This window comes from Acanthopagrus latus, chromosome 15 (genome assembly GCF_904848185.1).
Source record: "Acanthopagrus latus isolate v.2019 chromosome 15, fAcaLat1.1, whole genome shotgun sequence".
NCBI classification, from domain to species: domain Eukaryota; kingdom Metazoa; phylum Chordata; class Actinopteri; order Spariformes; family Sparidae; genus Acanthopagrus; species Acanthopagrus latus.
Genome location: NC_051053.1, coordinates 665,984 through 682,803, shown reverse-complemented (window position 1 = coordinate 682,803; position 16,820 = coordinate 665,984). Strand labels below are relative to the sequence as shown.

The 16,820-nt window shown below is 41.4% G+C and overlaps 1 protein-coding gene across 5 annotated transcripts; it reads right to left on the bottom strand.

Annotated features, from left to right (window-relative positions):
* Positions 1 to 2,839: 2,839 nt before the first annotated feature.
* Positions 2,840 to 9,198, bottom strand: LOC119034188 (sterile alpha motif domain-containing protein 3-like). Of its 5 annotated transcripts, XM_037124984.1 has the most exons (8): positions 8,796 to 9,198; positions 8,626 to 8,686; positions 8,378 to 8,517; positions 6,662 to 6,733; positions 4,548 to 5,530; positions 4,204 to 4,365; positions 4,013 to 4,108; positions 2,840 to 3,476 (listed from the first exon to the last, which is right to left on the bottom strand). In XM_037124984.1, exons 5-8 carry the CDS (start codon positions 5,508 to 5,510, stop codon positions 3,165 to 3,167), a joined length of 1,533 nt encoding a protein of 510 aa, XP_036980879.1. In that variant the 5' UTR covers positions 5,511 to 5,530; positions 6,662 to 6,733; positions 8,378 to 8,517; positions 8,626 to 8,686; positions 8,796 to 9,198; the 3' UTR covers positions 2,840 to 3,164. The 5 variants fall into 5 exon arrangements, with proteins under 5 accessions (XP_036980879.1, XP_036980877.1, XP_036980880.1 ...); XM_037124982.1 differs by having other exon boundaries at positions 6,549 to 6,733; positions 8,626 to 9,198; XM_037124985.1 differs by lacking the exon at positions 8,378 to 8,517.
* Positions 9,199 to 16,820: the final 7,622 nt, after the last annotated feature.

The window sequence follows — 16,820 nt, the reverse complement described above, 5'->3', positions numbered from 1 at the left end:
TTGCTTTTAAAGCCTTGATTGGCCTTGCCCCACCTTACCTCTCTGAGCTGCTGCACCCCTACATTCCCAGCCGATCGCTCAGGTCAGCTGACCAGCTGCTCCTGACAGTGCCCAAAGCTAGGCTTAAGCTCAGAGGGGATTGAGCATTTGCCATTGCAGCTCCAAAGCTTTGGAATGGTCTGCCGCTGCACATTAGACAGGCCTCCTCACTGTCTCATTTTAAAACTCTTCTTAAAACCCACCTCTTTTCTTTGGCTTTTAACACCATGTAGAGTGTTGATTTTACGATTTTATGTGTTTTTATGTGATTGTATTTGTTTTATGTGTACACATGCATGTTATTTATTTATTTATTTATTTTTTGTTTTATCCTTTTGTGCAGCACTTTGGAAACCTTATGTTTGTTTAAACTTGTGCTATATAAATAAAGTGAATTGGATTGGATTGAACAAACTCTAAGAATCTTGGTATACTGTTTGATCAACATTTGAACTTCAAATCACACATCATTAAATTGGTCCAGTCCTGCTTCTGTCAGTTGATAAACATTGCCAAATCAAAAGCAATGCTAACAGCCAAACACATAGAACTCCCAGTAAACGCCCTAATCTTTTTTTGTTTAAACTATTGTAGCTCCCTCTTCACAGGCATTACTCAGTCATCCTTAGCTCGACCTCAACTGGTCCAAAATTCAGCAGCTAGACTGTTAACAGTGGTGTATAGTGAGGAAGTACTTGTACTTGTACAATACTACAAGTACTTTGTTACAGTAGATTTTGGGAGTATCTATACTTTACTTGAGTTTTTATATTTGTTTCAATGTTTACTTTTACTTAAGTACATTACTAAGAAAAAAAACATACTTTTACTCCACTACATTGTCATAGTACACTGTCGTTACTCATTACAAAACAATATATTTGAATAATAGCCCAACTGTCTCCTGATATTGTACCTGGACCGAATGCATTCAAGACACGCACGAACAACTGATGTTTGTCTCTGTGTAAACCACGAATGTAACCATGACAGTGGCCTCGTTCACTGCCACTGTTGGAGGAAATATAGATGATGCTGCCACAATGGCATCCGCCAGCAAGGCTAGCTCGGAGGACGAAGAACACCTGTGGCCAAATTTCAAAAAAATGTTTTACTGTGTGGGAATGAAAGATTCATCCTTCAAAATGAAGTGCCTCTTGTGTCTGCCCAGGAACAAAGAAATACTGGCATTTCAAAATTCTCCGTTGAACCTTAAAAGCACATTGTGGTGAGTGAAATAACTACTGATTGCAGTAAATGAATCAGTGAAGATACCAACATTTTAACATTACTCAATATCTCAGGTCAGTCAGCTAGTTATCCAAGCCTTGCTAGCTTAGCTAATGTTAGGCAGCGTAACAGGTCGGCTCACAACCCCCGTGGTACAGTACTCTTGAAATGCAAATAAAAGACGTGTACATTAATCACCCATTAGATTAATGGTACCTTAGCTGTATTAATGCTACTTTCACCCTCTCTTTATTTTAGGGATGGACTACATCAAGGAGCACATTGAGGATCCTTCCTTGCTGTCAGGAGATGCCACCAGATCCAGCTCATCTGATGAGGAAGACTTGTTTCCCTTTCCTGAAGTCATCTCATGTACAGGAGAGCTCCAAGTAACTAGACGTATACCTGGTCTGTTCAGCAGATCAGATGGACCTTCTGAAATCCTTACCTGCTGTCTGCAAGTTGTGAATTTGAATACACCTCTACCACCCTGTGAGCGACTATTTAGCATTGCAGGACTCGTCTTCAGCCCACAAAGAGCACGTCTGGATTCTTGCAATTTTGAAAACCAACTCCTGCTGAAGATTAATAGTAAATAGATTGACTTTTAGGAGCTGAGGGGGTGTGAGATGGATGGCGAGCATAAGATGAGGGAGGGAAGGAGTGGAGCAGAGAGAGGGAGTAAGCAGAGGAAGGGAGTATGGGGAGAGGGGTGGAGGGAGGTATAAATACTGTTAATTTGAGTTGCAAAGTTGTATCAGCGTCACAATTTTGATAATAGATTAATCGTTTTGAGTCATTTTTTAAAGAAAAAAAAGTAGAATTTCTCAAATTCCAGCTACTTAAATGAATATTTTCTGGTTTCCTTCTCCTCTTAAGCCGAAAATATTTAAGTTGTGGCCAAAACAAAACATTTGAAGACATTATCTTGTGCTTTAGGAAACTGATCCACATTTTCAACCATTTTCTGACATATTATAGACCAAACAACTATTACATTAATGGAAGACATAATCAACTGATTAATCAACAATGAAAATAATTGTTAGCCGCAGCCCTTCTGTTATTAAAGTTTAAATTGAAGAATTGAATTTCTGGCTGTTTAATTTCTTTGTACACTGTAAAACCTGATGAGTAAGTTGAACTCAAACCATTTGATGAAACCGATTGCCTTGAACCATTTAAGTTGGCAAACTTAAATCAAATATTTTTCTGTAGTTGAATTGTTTAAGTTCTAGTAACTCAAATATTATTGCTACAGTACCTTGGGTAAATTAAGTTACAATTACCAGTATTACTCAGTTCAATGAACTTAATACCAATGAGTAAATTTAACTTGTATGTACCAGTTCTACAAACTAATTTAAAATGTGTTCATTGAATTGATCAGAATTAAATAATACTAACTTAAATAGCTCTTTTGCCCATAAATGTTACCCTCTAAGTTGAGACTACTCTGTTTTCTTTCACTACATGTATTACTACATTCTAGTTCTGACAACTTAATTCATTTGAGGAAACCGATTGCCTTGAACAATTTGAGTTCTATTAACATAATACAAGCTCAAAATGTGTATCAAAACTTAGTTTTATTAGATCGAATGCTTAACACCCAAAATACATTGAAACAGACTTGCCTTTCTGGGGCTCAGATCAACAACAATATCTTAAGTGTCAAAACTGGTGACACATGCATAGTAAAATTATTAAACATTAAAAGTTTTACTTATAGTTGAATGTTTAACACCCAAAATCAAAGCCTCTCTGCTTAGATCAATCACAGTATCTCAACAGTATTGATTAACCATATCTAAATACTTGTCTAAACAAAATAAATCAACTGGCCAGCCACACGGTATTTTAGTTTAGAAAATGCTGACAACAAATGCTCCACTTTACTCCAGCTCATTTTTTAAGGCCTGTAGTTTAGGCCTAAGCTGCTTCCTGCCATCATCCAGGTCAAGGAGGATAACCTGAATGAACTCAAAGAAGGCACTGAGCTTATCCGGGTACTTCAAATGCAGTGCATACACCAATGCAAACAAAATCACCAGCGAATCAGTCCAGGACCTATGTGACATGACAACCATATCTTCAAGAACAATGGACACATGCTGGGTTTCGAAGGGAACTTGAAGCACCTCCTCCTGATTCACCACTGCCACCAGAGCCACTTCTCCCTCCTGGGCGGCTTCCAAGTCATCCTCCTAAAAAAAATATATATATATAATTTTACAAATCAAGCTTATTAAAAGTCTGATGATAAAAACCCATAACATTATCCTTTCCAGATTTTGGTAAGAAAGTTTAAGAAAACAAAAGAGAGAATTTCTAATCTATAACTGAATGGACTAATTTAGGAATGTAGTGTTTCATTACTCAATCTTATTATAACACCCATTAGTTGCAATAATGTAACCATGCTCAACCATGTTTACAGATAGTTCAGACCAGAGTGCACACACGACAGATGAGAGAGATCAGTTCAATAACTTTCTGTGAAGTTGATCAACATTCTGTTTTGAGTTTTGCTTTTTAAAGGATTCCCACTTTCATGAGTGAGTTGTTTTTGAAGAGCTCCACCTTTTCGGTCTTTTCTATTCACAAGCAAATTCTCACAACTATCACTCTCTGCAGGTTAGTTTTTTTAAAGAATGGATTAAGTGCTACACAGTGTTACATTGTGCTAAACTAAGAGAGTAGTGTAATGTTAATTGCTTTGAGAAGCAGAACACACAAATACCTTGCATGTTCTGAAGACTTCTGCTGAATCCTCCTTCAAGTAGTGTGGTAGGCCGGCCAGGGCGGCTATTCGAGCTGCACAGATATAATTTTTGTCCTGTTGCACAAAGACAGCATATGCAAGGGATGTCAGTGTTCATTGTTTACATTCAATAATGTAATGCATGCAAAAAATTAAAAATGAAAGATTACCCGTTCCTCAAATGCCATCATAACCGCTTCCATCTTCTGTCCAAAAGTGCCAGTCTTCCTCTTTTTGTAGAGCTGTAGCAGCTGAGGTGTGTACTTGTCGAGTGAAGCATAGAATGTAGATGGCAGATTTAGGTTTGTGATCCTGTGGAATTCACTGTAGAGCTGCATGAAGAAAAAGAGACAAGTTTATTAGCTCATTTAAAAACAGTTTGTCTGTCTCTCATCCTCTGCCCTATGACCCTCACATCTACTGAGGAAAAACATTGAGGGAAAAACTGCCAAGAAAAAAAAAAACAAAAACAGAGAAACCTCAGGGTGAGTATCATTTTTAAGTTTTTACTCACCTGGGCTTCACAGAAGAGTGCAGGCCATCTGTCCTTCAGTTCAACAACTGGAGGAGCTAAATTCACAATTTCTTCACGTCTGAGTGCAAACGTACGTTGCATATGTTGATGGATGGATACCATGTCTCTTTCCATCGATGTCCTCTTGAACTGCTCGACCATTGCAAGCCTCTGCGTCTCGAGTGTCTGCTTCCTTTCTCCATGAGGATAGTTTGGAAGGAAATTAATTTCCCCTCTTCTGGGTCTTTTGATGCTGGCCCTGGATGCCGCACCCTCTGGATTGGTCCTGCTACGCTTTCCGGCATTTACAGCCACATCCCTTATGCCAGACTTGCTCAATTTGGTCCTGTAGTTGCCCATCTTGAAGCGCAAACTGTTCAGCCAGCCCTCGTATCCTTTTGTGGATCCATTTTCTTTTAGACAAGGGTGTTTGCTCACCAGAGCCTCTGCGGCCAAGCCAATCTGTTTGGTACTCGGATATGCTTTGTGCTTATATATTTCAGCAGCCATGACATCTAGTATGTTATGCTTTTGATCCCTGGTCAACCTGACAGTTTTTCCATCTCCCAGGGCAGAGTTTCTCTCTCTTAGCATATACTCCACCTCGTATGAGAATGTTGGAACAGTAAAGATGGCTGGCCATCGGCATAGTCGCTCTGGTGAGTCGGTGTTGTCTGACAATAACACAGTGTCATCTGTGCTTGTGGAACTGAGATCTGACTCAATAACTCTAACTATCTTGATGGTTGCTTTAGCTGGTAGGTCTTCCATGTTGACTAAATTGTTGAGAGCATTATTAAACTCGGGGTCTTCAAATTGAAGGCGAAAGTCAAAGGTCAGATTTAACTTATCTTTCATTTCAGAAATGAGGGCTTGTACAGTTTCAGGACGAGAGGGCAGAATAAGCCTCTCTGCATTGACGTCATCGAGGATGACTCTTAGTTTAAGGACATCAGTTGCCATTAACACTGTGTTGGGGAAGCCTGAAACATATAAAAAGAGAAAGAAAGAAAAAAACATGTCAATGCTCTCCTTTCCTGCTAAACACAGATATATTCACTTGTACATTTTTGTACATGCAAGTTAAACACATATGTAGTATTAGGATGCATACTGAACAATCCTTTATTCAGACACTGAAATGAAATGTTTAGTTGTCAGAACTAGCCTGCCTGAAACTTTGTAGGCAATCTGTGGCATTTGGTCAGTTAATTGACTCAGAGATTTCACGGAATGGCTCTTGCTTGTATGTTCCGTTAGCTCATATGACCGCAAATGCTCAAGATACCAGGTCTCATAGTCTTTTAACAGGAAAAATATCTCACTTCCAATGAGCAATATGTTTCTGATCTCTTTAAACTCAGGCAAGGCAGCATGTGTCCCAGTACATACAAACATTCCTACCACAAAAGTTGTGTCTTGAATGGTTGCCTGTTTTGTGCCATATACACTGGTGCTGTCTGTGATGCTTGACACTACTGGATGTGTATCAATAGGCAATGTTTCAATAAAGACAGACTCCATGTTTGAAGTCTGTACTGGTGGCTTGAAAAATCTTTGTGATGACAGATAGAATGCCATCATGTTTTGATGTCTCTCTGCCAGTGTTTTCAATACATTTTTGTAGTTGTGTGTGTCACGAACAATCTTCTTAAAAACCTTGTGCTTCCCCTCAAATCTCATTGTCCAGAGATGCACCAGAGGACCAAAGCACTTGATGAGAAAAGGATAATGTTCGATGTAGTGATGTTTTGGTCGCAGTCTTAAGTTGGGGAAGACTTCCTGAAGGAGTTGCCTGTGATCTAAAATCTTGCTGGCCATATACTGAATGGTATCATCTGTGAAACTATGAGAAACAGCAAGCTCAACTATATCCTTCAATTCCATTAGGATCTCCCATATTTTGTCCCCTTCTGGCACTCTGGAGCCAATGAAAACAGGTAGCAGTCTAAGAAGAGTGTGGTTCTCATGCCCATTCCCACCAATTGTTCCTCGACTCACAAAATTTTGAGGAACTGGGTGAGGACGGTCAACCTTGTCAGAATGCTGGTAGGGAAAACACAGGATTGCATTATTCAGCTCTTTCAACGTGAAATATTTTTTTGCCATCAAACCTTTCAAACAGTGTGCCAGCTCCACAGGGACCACTCCTTCAAACAAGTCATGGAGGATGTCGGGTGGAAATCCTGTAATGGGATGGAAATAGGAGAGATGATTAGAGAGAACACAACTCTGTTTTACACCATAATTCTCCATAGTTTCATTTGTCTGTATTTTTTGAACCAGGGTATCATGGGAATCTTTTCTTCTCATTTCAAAACCACCAGTCATGGCATCTGATTTCTGCATTTCTGTCTGGGTGGCAAGGCAGACTCTGCAGAAATATGTAGCCTTGAAACTCTCACTGAAACCAGCGAGCCCATGGGCTGCAAGGTTATCAGCCACAACAGAGGAGACTGTGCCTTTGAGACAGTCACCAAATGCTTCAATGTAGACACCCACTTCTTCAACCTTCTCATATCCAAACTGTCGTACATCATTTGCGTTGCACAAGAGGGCTAGCTGAGTAGAATGGAGGACTGAGCGATACTTAACTGGTATGTTAGCCAATGTCCAGTACACTCCACATAATTTGTGAATTTTTCTCGACGTCCCTAGAGGATTTGCAATTTCAGAATCATCAACATAAAGAATTATTGATAATTTCTCACCCCCATCTGAAAGAAGCAAATTTTCCTGATAGTGGGAGCCATCACAATATGAAAAATACTGTCCAGGCATGTGTGATGTTGTTTCTTTGACTTTCTCAAGTACATCAGGTTTTTGCAACCACTGTTGTAAAGATGTGAGAATAGGCACATACATGTAGGAGCGTTGTGATGACTCAATTAGGTATTCTACAGGCTTAACATATGGAAACTTCTCCTCAAAATAAGATTTTCTTCTCTTAGCTGTTGAGAGTGGTCCCTCAGACGTAACAGATTTATGCAAAACATTACTCTCTGAAACGGCCTGGGCAATCTCACTTACAAGTGTGTCAGTGAAAGAACAGTCATGTTTTTTAAGTATTTTGATAACAGATTCTCTGACAACAGGTTCAGACAGTGAAAACAACTGATCAATGTGTTCAATAATTTCCTGTATTGCCCTCTGTGATACATGGAGAATAGTTTGCATTTTCAGAAAGAAAGCAGCCAGATTGTACTGTAACTGCTCTGCTAATCCCTCAGTGCTAGTGTCTGCTACTGGGGCAGTTTCATCCTCATGTGATAGCTCCACTGAGTCATGTTCAATGTCACTTTCCTGGGAAACATCTGGAGCGTTTTGCACTACAACTGCTACATCATAGTCTGATGCATTCTGATGTTCTCTGCATTTGTGTGCATTGTATGTGGAGTAAACATTTGTTTTAAACTTACAAGCCGTAAATGGACATGGCACCATTTCGTTCTTTCTTAAATGTCCCCTTAGATGATTGTACATTTCCCTCTCCACAAATGGCTGCTTAAATTCACAAACAGGGCAATGAAATGCCCGGTCAAACATCAAATCATGACCGTCATCACCTACCACTCTTCTAGCAGAATGATTTCTGGACAAATGAACCTTCAGTGAATTAAAAGTGGTAAATGTGCACATGCAACTGGTATACAGGCAAGGCAATGGGGAAACCGTAGAATACTGCCCATGGTAGAGCCTGTAATGTCTCAATAACTGTATTTTCAAGCAACAAGAAAACTCACATAATTTACATTTCCACATATTTTCTTACAAGTTTGCTCAATAAACACGTTTTCTGTCCACTGCAGAAATGTACTTTTCTCACTGACCAAAATGAATTGACTTTTATCAGCCAGCAGAGCGGAGACGTTATGGAAAGCAGAAAATGGAGTCGAGGTTCCCGCTAAATTCACTGTAGCTAACAGCAGTTGAACAGATATACGCAGCCGCCTTTCTTCCACGAATTTAACTGCAAAAACACAAAGCACGACGGTTATTTTTTAAACCACGTTGTGTGCTAGCTAACGTTAACCGTTAGTACATAACATTTGAAAAGTGTTAGCTAACGTTAACTTACCCTCACTCCAGCGCGCACGTTCTGCTTTTTCAATCCAGACAGTCCGATAAAAAACAGCTCGCTGAAGTAAAAGGAAAAAAAAAGTAAAACTCGTACAAAATCAGCAAGAAAATGACGACAACGTCACCTCGTCAGGAGGAGAGACACAAGCTGTGCACTGTGAAACCCACGTTAGGACACGCGGCAGGTTACACATCAGGCTTCGTGAGCAACGCAGCGACGTTTTCCTGCCTCCCGCTCCGTTTGCACGGGTTCTTGTCAGGTTGAAGTTGGTGGCGGAGTGGCGTTGGTGCCGTGTGCAAACGTTGCAAACACATTGAGTGCAGAAAAGGTTGAGTCCGAGCGCTTCACATTAGGACACAGTGAAAAAACTAGAGCTGAAAAAACTCCAACTAAAGAGTGTATCGAGTTATGGTGGGCAATTCATTTGGATATATCTGCCAGTTTCTTAAAATGTATTTAACCTATTTGACAAATGTGTATATAATTTTTTTTTTTTTTTTTTACAAAAAATATAATAGCTTGACAGATTTATGAGAGCTTATTTTTTATGCATTCTGGTTTACTTGTTCACAATAAACTGATTTCTGAACCCAAATAACAATTGAATACTAAATGGCAGATCAGGACTTATTTTTTTAAAAATAAACACAGCTTATAGAAAATGAGTGAGTGGAATGAAATGGAATTACATTACCAACACTTAAATGCTCCAAAACTTTAAGTGTACTCAAAGCAACTGAGTTGTTACCACAACATTTCATTTTTGAGTTAGTTTAATTCATGGAAATGAGTGACTCTAACTTTTTTCAGAGTTTGAGTTACATTAACTTTATTCTTTTATTAACATGTACTGTTAGGTTTTACAGTGTACTTTTACTTTTGATACTTAGTAGATTTTGATACCTGACAAATACTTTTGATACTGAAGTACATTTGATGTAAGCTACTTTTAGAGTTTTACTCAAGTAATTTTGTCATGGGTAACTTTTACTTTTACCAGAGTCATTTTCAAGTAAGGGATCTTTACTTTTACTGAAGTATAGCATGTCAGTACTTTATATACCACTGGTTGTTAACAAATACTGGTCATCAGTCACATATCATCCCAATTCTCACCTCTCTTCGTTAGCTACCAGTAAAGCTCTGAATCAGTTTCAAAATTGTATTAATCTTATATAAGGCTCTGCATGGTGTGGCACAGATAACAGAATTACAGAGCCCCTTTTCAAATGTCTGTCCTCTGCAGTAATGTGATCAGGGATTTTTATTAGTCTCTCGCTCACATTTCAAATCCGGAGACCTCAAAAACTGTGGAACAGCCTTCCTCAATTGATCAGATCTTTAGAATCTGTGTTCTGTTTTAAACAATTGCTAAAAGCGCATTTCTATAGGTTAGCATTGTCATCAATTCCCACAGCTTTGCCTCACTTTAACCTGCTTTGCTGCAAGTTGTGGTGTAATGTAATATGGTTTGGGTTTAGACCTGATGAGTTCAAGACCAATAGGTTGCCAGGACACTAGGGGGAGACACTCTAGGTTAAATATACAGTTGTAACGGTGAAGAAGATATTCAGAAATAAAAAATGTTAAAACGGATACCAAGTCGTCACGCTTGTTATTGAACAATGCAACATGGTGTCAGAAGCGGGGACATTAAGCTGCGGACTTGGGACAGCGTGCAATGTCAAGATCCCGTAAGCGACGATGAAAGAGAAAGAAAAGAGAAAAGTTACCGTTAAGCATGGAAGACGAGCAAGCACCTGTTGCGCCTGGCGGGCAAGGAGCTGCTAACGCTAACGCTATCCCCACAGCAACATTTACCATCAAGCCTCCGGAAGCTTTTGACTTCGCTAAACCACACGAATGGCAGAAATGGATTCGACGGTTTGAGCGTTTCAGACTGGCAAGTAACCTAAATAACTCCACTGAGGCTAACCAAGTGAACACATTAGTCTACTGCATGGGGGATGAGGCCGACGACGTGCTACGAGGGTTAGTGCTTACTAATGAGCAGCGTCAGCAATACGATGCAGTGAAGACAGGATTCGATAAATATTTCGTTCCAAAGAAAAATGTGATTTACGAACGGGCCAAGTTTAATAAAAGAGTGCAGCAGCCTTCAGAAACAGTGGATGCATTCCTCACGTCACTTTATGCGCTGTGAGTATGGTGAACTGCATGACGAACTTTTGAGAGATCGCTTGGTGGTTGGACTTAAAGATTCCACACTGTCTGAGAAAATGTAGCTCGACCGGGAACTCACTCTCACCAAGGCGATTACAATGGCTAGGCAGTCAGAGGAAGTAAAGCGGCAGCAGACCGACTTGAGGGGAGAGTTGAGCACTGCTAGTAAAGTAGCCGTAGATGCATTGCACAAAAACAAAGGAAAAGCGCCAAATGCAAAACAATTTAAAGCAAAAGGACAGTCTCAGGGAAATCAAAAAAATAAGAAAATGGCGCAGACTGCAACAGAACATAAAGCATGTCACAGATGTGGAAAATCACCACCTCATCCTGCTGTTCAGTGTCCAGCAAAGACTGCTGAATGCCACAACTGTGGCAAACGAGGACACTATGGGAGAGTGTGTAGACTAGCCGGCACAGTGAATGAGCTCAGAGGACACAGATGGATCATTCATGGATGGATTGTTCCTAGGAGTGGTGTCTTCCGGTGAAGAGCCATGGACAGCTGATGTAGCTTTAAGAGGCAGCAAAGTAACTTTTAAAATAGATACTGGCGCCGATGTAACAGCCATACCCGAGCAAATCTACAAAACTCACATGCATGGAGATAAAGAGCTAAGCGGAGCCCTGAAACAGCTGTATGGTCCTGGTGGTGTGAAACTGACAGTCCTGGGGTCAGCCACCGAAACACTCACATACAAAGACAGGAGCATTACAGAGAAAATCTACGTCGTCAAAGATCTGCACATGGGTCTATTGAGCAGGCCAGCTTCAGTAAGACTTAAACTGGTAGCTAGAGTGGACGCTATAGACCAAGAGACAGTAAGAACGGCGTATCCTAAGCTCTGTGACGGACTTGGGTTGGTCCAGAAGCCCTACACTATAAAACTCAAGCTGGATGCCAAGCCTTTCTCTCTTAAAGTACCACGGCGAGTACCACTGCCTCTCATGGGGAAGGTGAAGCAGGAGTTAGAGCGAATGGAAAAGCTTGGTGTCATCAGCCGTGTCGAGGCACCAACAGAGTGGTGTTGTGGCATGGTTGTAGCTCCTAAAAAGAATAAAGACGAAGTCCGAATCTGCGTGGATATGACACCTTTGAACCAGTCAGTGTGCAGGGAAAAGTTCATTTTGCCGTCTGTTGAACACACCCTAGGCATGCTCACAGGGGCCCAGTACTTCTCAAAGCTCGACGCAAACATGGGCTTTTGGCAGATACCACTGTCGAAAGAATCTGCCCTCTACACCACCTTTATTACGCCATTTGGGCGTTACCACTTCAACAGGCTACCTTTTGGAATAAGCTCCGCCCCAGAGCACTTCCAGAATAGGATGACATCAGAAGTCACGGCAGGCCTGGATGGTGTTGTCTGCCATGTGGACGACATCCTCATCTGGGGAGCTACAAAGGAGCAGCATGATGCCAGAGTACATGCAGTCCTGGAGCGAGCTGAAAAGGCAGGTGTCACGCTGAACATGGCAAAGTGCGAGTTTGGGAGACGAGAGGTGAAGTTCTTAGGGCACATCATCTCAGCAGACGGGGTGAAACCTGATCCTGAAAAAAACAAAAGCCGTACAAGACATGAGAGAACCAACCAACATAAGTGAGCTGAGGAGCTTCCTTGGAATGGTGAACCAGCTTGGAAAGTTCATCCCAAACCTGTCTGAGAAGGACAAACCGCTAAGAGAACTCCTGTCTAAGAAGAACATGTGGTACTGGGGACACAACCAGCAAAAAGCGTTCTGCAGTCTGAAACTCGAGCTGACCTCTGCGCCAGTTCTCCAACTGTACGACCCCAACAGCTCTCTTAAGATATCGGCAGATGCCTCATCCTATGGGCTGGGGGCGGTATTGTTGCAGAAGAAGGCAGAGGTGTGGTTACCAGTCGCGTATGCTTCCAGGTCGCTGACGGAAACAGAACAGCGATATGCCCAGCTAGAGAAAGAAGCATTAGCGTTGACATGGGCCTGCGAGAGATTTAGCGATTTCATTCTAGGACTACACTTTGAGCTCGAAACTGACCATAAACCTCTGGTGAGCTTGCTTGGAGGTCAGGCTCTGGATGCTTTGCCACCACGAATACAGAGGTTCAGGATGCGCCTAATGAGGTACTCCTACTCCATCTTCCATACACCTGGGAAAAGCCTCACCTCCGCTGATACTCTCTCACGTTCTCCACTGAAAAATGCAGTGACCAGAAGTGACAATGACTTAATGGAGGACACAAATATCTATGTGGAGTCTTTGCTGGACAACCTCCCGACCAGCGGCAGGTACCTGACAGAGCTCCGTGAACAGCTACAGGATGATAGTGTCTGCACACAAGTCATGCGATACTGTGTGGAGGGATGGCCTGACAGGAACCAGTTGCAAGGGCCCGTCAAACACTACTGGCACGAGAGAGCAGCTTTGAGTGTGCATAATGGACTACTCCTGCGTGGCTCAAGGTTAGTCATACCTGCGAACATGAGAGACGATGTTCTTGAGAAAATTCACGAGGGCCACCAGGGGGTAGTGAAATGCAGGGAGAGGGCTAGTCAGACTGTATGGTGGCCTGGACTGAGCAATCAGATACGGGAGCTGGTGCTCAAATGCAGAGAATGCATAAAAGAGAGAGTTAATCCAAAAGAGCCCCTGATGCCAACCATACTTCCAGATAGGCCTTGGCAAAAACTAGGGGCGGACCTTTTCAGTTTGAAAGAAAAGACTTACCTTTTAGTGGTCGATTACTTCTCACGATACGTAGAGATAGCTCAGCTCAGCCCTACAAGATCTATGGACGTTATTGTTCATCTCAAGTCAATGTTCGCACGCCACGGTATTCCTGAGACCCTTGTAAGTGACAACGGTCCACAGTTCTCTGCACATGAGATGAAGGCGTTTGCAACTGACTATTGCTTTGAGCATATAACAAGCAGTCCTAAATATCCGCAGAGTAACGACGAAGCCGAACGTGCGGTTCAAACCGTCAAACTCTTGCTTAAGAAGACCAGAGACCCCTACCGAGCCCTGTTAGCTTACAGAGCGACACCCCTGAGTAATGGTTACAGCCCTGCTGAATTGCTCATGGGACGGCGCCTGCGCACTACACTGCCTATCCTGCCTGAGAGGTTGCGTCCAGCGCTTCCAGACCTTCAAGTGCTTCAGCAGAAAGAGAGGGAGAAGAGATGGGCAGGTGCAAAGTGCTTCAACAGCAGACACAGAGCACGAGATCGGGGTAAGCTGTCACCTGGAGACAACATCTGGATTTCCGATGCAGCGGAAGAAGGTAAAGTGACATCTGTACACAGCAGTCCACAATCATACCAGGTCACGGGACCACAAGGGACACTGCAGCGGAATTGTTGCCACTTGATTCCAATGCCGGAGTCAGGGTCAGAGCGTGAGCAACAACCTGAACAGCCACATGAAGCAGATGGAGGTGTAGAGACTCCTCCACCACCCACAAAGTCTGTAAACACACCTGACATCATGAGATCAAGGTCAGGCAGAGAAATAAAGAGACCGGACAGACTAAACCTGTGAAAGAGGAAAAAAAAGCATGTGAAAAAAAAAAAAAAAAAGAACAACTGTGTATGATGTAAAACTCCAAGGTTGAATTGTGTTTAGATATGGGGTCTGAATGTTTGTTTAAGTAAAAGACCACACTGTTACAGAGTGTTATATGAGTTTATTTGGAGATGCAAAAGAAAAGTCTAGAGGTTCAAAGAATATATGGATTGTGATAATCTTACGTGAGAGGAACCTTTTAGGAGCCACAGTTAATATTCTCTTCAGCTCTCAGTAAGGGGGATGTGGTGTAATGTAATATGGTTTGGGTTTAGACCTGATGAGTTCAAGACCAATAGGTTGCCAGGACACTAGGGGGAGACACTCTAGGTTAAATATACAGTTGTAACGGTGAAGAAGATATTCAGAAATAAAAAATGTTAAAACGGATACCAAGTCGTCACGCTTGTTATTGAACAATGCAACACAAGTGACGTGCAAACAGACAATCATTCGCTGCACAGCTGCACCATCGCGGTGGACTGGCAAAAACAGTCAGAGGGTGAAGAGGGCGTTATTATAGATTCCACAGAAGTTCTCACACGACTAGCCTTACTCTGAAGCCCTTTTCACATAGAGATTTCAAAATCTTAACACAATGATGGTAGAGCCTGTTTGTTCACACTGAACCAAACGGCCATTAGACTGACACTGTTTTTCAGGCAGAAGCGTGAAAAATAGTTAGTATATAGTACAAGACAGGATGACAGACAGTCTTTTACAGATTTTCAGTCAAGGTTTACAGGATACCCCACGGCTGGACTGGGAATCATCCAATTTACCTGATGTGTTGCGCAGATTCAAGCAACATGTAAACTCATGTTCATCGGCCGGCCTACCATCAGTGTTTTTAATGCTAGAGTTTGATTGACTTTTTAAAAAATTGTTTATCCCCCATCAAGCACTGTAGTGTAAGAACAATTTGGTATGTTACTTGAGACTTTTGAAAGATGCTTGGGTTCACTGTTGTGCAGGCAGATTTGAAACCACTGTAAAAAAATTCAGTTATCAAGACAAAAATCTGAAAATACACACATTGCAGCATGGAGATGTTGGTAATTTGTTTCTAAAAATGATTGATTTGCTCCATAAGTGAACAACTGATGTTTAGCAAGTCATTATTGCATTGACTCCAATTGTTCACATGAAAGAAAAATGTAAAATACTGTGAAAAATTCAGTTTTTGAGGCTCAATTCTTGATAAATCAAAGGAGGAGAGAGGACACAGGTTTCAGAAGTTTTACAGTTTTTGAAAAAAGACTGATGCACTTCATGATTTTTGATAGGTTTAAGTGTGGTGATTTGTTCTTAACTCTTAGTGTTTTGCTTCATAAGACAACATCTGATGTTTAAAAATGCCACTCTTACATTGACTCCAGTTGTTCCCATGAGAGCAGAATTCAAAATGTTCTCAAAAGTTCAGTTTTTGAGATAAAATTCTGATATTTGCCAAACGTCATCAACCATGGCTTCAAAATATTCTCATTTTCTCAGGAAGATACAAAATGTATTTAGCAAGAATTTGATGGTATATGTTAACAGTGCTGTTTACAGTCAAACATTTTGATGCACTGTAGGCTTAATCTTTGATAAATCAAAAGTCCGAGAAACAAGTTTTGTGGAGGACGGTCTGAAGATGCTCTCTAGCAAGTTTGGTGACAATTGAGCAAAAATTGTAGGAGGAGATAGGTTTTATAAGTTTTACAGGTTTTGAAAAAAACTGAGTGATGGACTTCATGATTTATAATGAGTTTAAGTGGACTAAAGTTTCAGCAGATTGGGGCTACAGTTTGGTGAAAGTTTAAAAACTGTAGCATGTTCTGTTGATTTTGTAGGTATTTGTACAATTTTTAAAATTTAAACACTTATTGTGCCCCCCCCCCAGGAGGAATATTGACATGTCCTTGGAATTAAGTAAATCTGGCATGGGGCCGGACATTTCTGTAAAGTTGGGTGAGTTTTCGCCCTTGGGAAGTATGACTTCCTCGGAAGAAAGAAAGAAGAAGAAAGAATTCCTAGGAATACAATAATGTCCTGGCAGCTTAGCTGCCCGGACCCTAATAAGTAATGGTGACCTCAAGTGGAAAATCTTGCATTTAAATGTAAGTATTGGGTCTAAACTCGTGTTTTGCTCCTTTGAACATCCAATGCCAGATTTGTTAAACTTCAAGGGACATTAAAACCTCAATGTCAGTTAAAATACGCTGGTAATGCTCAGAGTGATGCCTTTGGAAGTAAAGCCTTAAAGGTCCCATATTACGAAAAACACATTTTCTCTGGTTTATCCATATATAAGCTGGTCCTCCCTGAGCCTGCCAACTCCCAGAATGAGGAAAACAAGTGATTCCTGCATGGTCTCTGCAGCCCACCCACTGGTAACACGGCGCTCCTACAGGCTGTTCAGATTCAGCTCCTTTCGTTATGTAACGAAAGGAGTCATTTACATAGGCCGACCTCCTCT

Coding starts and splice junctions, on each gene's coding strand:
- LOC119034188 (XM_037124981.1), bottom strand. CDS start 5,567: ATGTTTTTTTCTTTCTTTCTCTTTTTATATGTTTCAGGCTTCCCCAAC. Junction 4,366..4,547: donor CACTCTTCTGTGAAGCCCAG/GTGAGTAAAAAC, acceptor TTCTTCATGCAG/CTCTACAGTGAATTCCACAG. Junction 4,109..4,203: donor TGATGGCATTTGAGGAACGG/GTAATCTTTCAT, acceptor TTTGTGCAACAG/GACAAAAATTATATCTGTGC.